The following is a 2,984-nucleotide window of genomic DNA, read 5'->3' on the forward strand; positions in this document are numbered from 1 at the left end:
ATTTGGATCCTGCCCCTCGCTGGCAGGAGGGAACAGCTGCTTGTGCTGCTCTGGAGCTGCTGTTCCCACTCCAGAGCAAGGAAAGGAGCCATCCCCACTAGCTCTGGTGGGTGGCACCCATGCAGGCAGCCGACAAGCAAACACTTCGTATTGCTTTCACAGTTCCTCCAACAATGCTTGCCTTTCACAGCAGACATTTTTAATAAGCAAGCACAACTTCTTATGTAAATTCAGCTTCTGGAGACTCACTGAGTGACGTGAGGCAGCTTGGCTTCTCTCCATGCAGTAGGTAACAGTAGCTGCCTGTTTGCGAACCAGTATGTTGTCTTTAGCTAACTGACTCATGGGCATTTGCAGTCAACTAAATAATGGTTCAGGTTTCACACCTCTCTCTCTCCTGTGACTTTTTATTCTTTTATTTCCTTCCCTGCCTTTTAGTTTAATGATTGGAGTGAGTAAGAGGTATTTTTCTTCATAATGAAACACTGTGTGATTCATGTTACAGTCACTACAGCATAGTCAACACTGACAAGTATATTTAACATACTGTACAGAGTAATCGAGTTAATAAGCAATACTGTATCCAAAAGTACCTATTTATTCAGCGAGTAGCTTATCTGAATAATGTGGAATTTTCAGGCCTTGAAAGACAATAGGACTGGCTTCACTCAGGCACATGCCTAAAGGATTGGTATCATGGGTTTCCACATTACAGATTATGAAAAGTTTATTAGTGAAACATGGAAACCAGTACTGGATTTAAGGGTAACTCATTACAATCTGAGAAATGGTATCCCACATTTCAAGTGAGATGAATAAAATCATTAGCAAATATAGAAATACATTAATATTACATGTATGTGTTATTTGTTCAATTACATGAAAGATTAATGGGGATTGTTATATAAAAATAAGATTACATAATTTTTTTATCGGCTGGTTCTGTTGGTGATGCAAATTTAGAAAATTAATACTTATAGTATCAACCTGTGAGTTTTCCTACTTTCAACCAATTTCTATGATTAAAAGATGCTCCTCTTGCAGATACAGCATATCCTCAATGAAAATCGACTATTGTATAACAACTGATAGTGACACATGTATATCTGAGAAAGATCACCTCAAGTTTACAGCTGTCAGTAATTAATAGTTTTTCAAGACTAATCAAGAACCATCTGTTGAATTTGTTCATACATTTTAAAATAACAAATCACGACCAAGCTCTTAATTAAATTTTTAAAGCAAGAGTGGGCAGTGTAGTTCTGACTGACAGCTGAACAGGACTTTCAAGTGCCTTGGCAGGCTGCTCATTAACCCACACTTTTGCCTTGCACTCCTCCAGCACTGCACAGTGTTCCTGTGAAAATACCCTCCATGCTAGATAGTGCTTCCCTCAGAGACGAGAGAGAAAAAGGAAAGCAGAAGCCGTGCAGATGCAGGAAAGGAAGGTGTGTAGCCTCACCTTATCTCCAGCCAGGATCTTGAAGGAAGCCATAACCTGGTCAGCAGTATCTGTATCTGCTGTTTCCCGGGACATGAAGTCGATGAAGGCCTGGAACGTCACTACACCCAAGCGGTTAGGGTCCACGATGCTCATAATGCGGGCAAACTCTGCCTCTCCCTGCAGAACGAGAGAGTCATGTAAGCCTGGACATTTGGGCAGCAGTGCTACGAAAGTGGGGAGAAACTGTTCAGCAGCACATCTCACAGCTAGAAAAACAAAGCCAAACAGAAACCACTTCTGTGTTGGTTTTTTTTTTTTTAATTGGGATACTCTTTTTGGACAACACCCAGCTCTAGGACAACGCTCCTATCAGCGACCAGTGTCACACAGACTTCAGGGGAAGACACAAATTTCTCTGTAATACATGTCGTGTTAGATGTCTGTAGCAATATTTGAAGACGTGCATTCCTCAAATCCTTTTACTTTCATTTACTAAATGAGAACTTTTACAGTTCTCTTCAGCTGCCAGAGCAGAAACCACCAGAAGAAATGTCTCTGGCGTCTTTAATAGTATCTGGTTCATCCTAACTAGACAGGCTTTGGAAAGAAGGGCTGGCATATCTGGAGTGGCCCAGGAAAGTAGCCTTTACAGGGAAGACCCTACAGAGGAGCTTGCTACAGAAGCCAAAACACTGTAGTGTAGTTTTCTGCATTTTTTTTTTTTTTTTTTTTGCATATAAACAGAAGAGCACCTATTCTCATCTCTGGGAATTTTTTCCCCCCAGGTAAGGAGGAGGAGAGAGCAGAGCTGACTCTTCTCCTGGGAACAGGGTCTTCTAACACATCTAGAACAGTACACCTTCAAGAGTTATTAAGGTGTCTAATCAAATGTTACCACAGCTTGGCACGCTACACTAAAGGGTCTGTATTTACACTGGGCTGATAAGTAAGATGAATAAACACTGCTTTTCCTGACATCAGGAGCAAAGATACTGAGAGTACAGCTCAATATTTCAGCACTACGCTCTTCTCTTGCCCTTTGATGAGTATCACTCTCTGATACTTAGGGCTGGGGAGGTTGTGTGTGCTGTGCAGAGCGCAGGTACTGATAAGAGTCAGTTTACTGTTTCTTCCTTGTAGCTACACAGCTTGATAAATATAATTCTTTTTTGAAATACACAGGAATTAGACAATGATTTCCTTTTTACCTTCAGCTACTGCTGCGAGACAAGAATTTTACATGTACTACTAATACTACATTTAACATCAATTAATGATAATTCTGGAAAATAAGGCTGTGTTTACCTTGATTCACTACACATTCTCCCTTTATTTTTGAAGGTGCCTACAAGAATCGCTTTGTACAGGAGTGACAGAGGGCTCTACATTACCATATTGTAACCCATGGAGATAAGGCAGGCTCGGAAATCTTCACAATCCATCATACCAGTCTTCTTCTACAGGGAATGATGCAAAGATGGAAAAAGCCAAGAGAGAAAAGGGAGACCAGTCCAGGGAGAAATGAACCCACAGGAGACTT

General features: G+C 41.0%; 1 protein-coding gene across 2 annotated transcripts in view; it reads right to left on the reverse strand.

Moving 5' to 3' along the window:
- ACTN1 (actinin, alpha 1) overlaps nucleotides 1-2,984 on the reverse strand; it is a 48,412-nt gene that overhangs the window by 1,246 nt on the left and 44,182 nt on the right. Inside the window, exons 19-20 of one of the 2 annotated variants that reach the window (XM_009883488.1) lie at nucleotides 2,836-2,901; nucleotides 1,463-1,621 (exon numbers count right to left, since the gene is read on the reverse strand). In XM_009883488.1, the coding sequence (XP_009881790.1) occupies nucleotides 1,463-1,621; nucleotides 2,836-2,901 (225 nt within the window). The remainder of the gene's footprint in view (nucleotides 1-1,462; nucleotides 1,622-2,835; nucleotides 2,902-2,984) is intronic. The other variant, XM_009883489.1, reaches the window with a different exon arrangement.

This window comes from Charadrius vociferus, unplaced genomic scaffold (assembly GCF_000708025.1).
Source record: "Charadrius vociferus isolate BGI_N301 unplaced genomic scaffold, ASM70802v2 scaffold34, whole genome shotgun sequence".
In the NCBI taxonomy this organism is placed as follows: Eukaryota; Metazoa; Chordata; class Aves; order Charadriiformes; family Charadriidae; genus Charadrius; species Charadrius vociferus.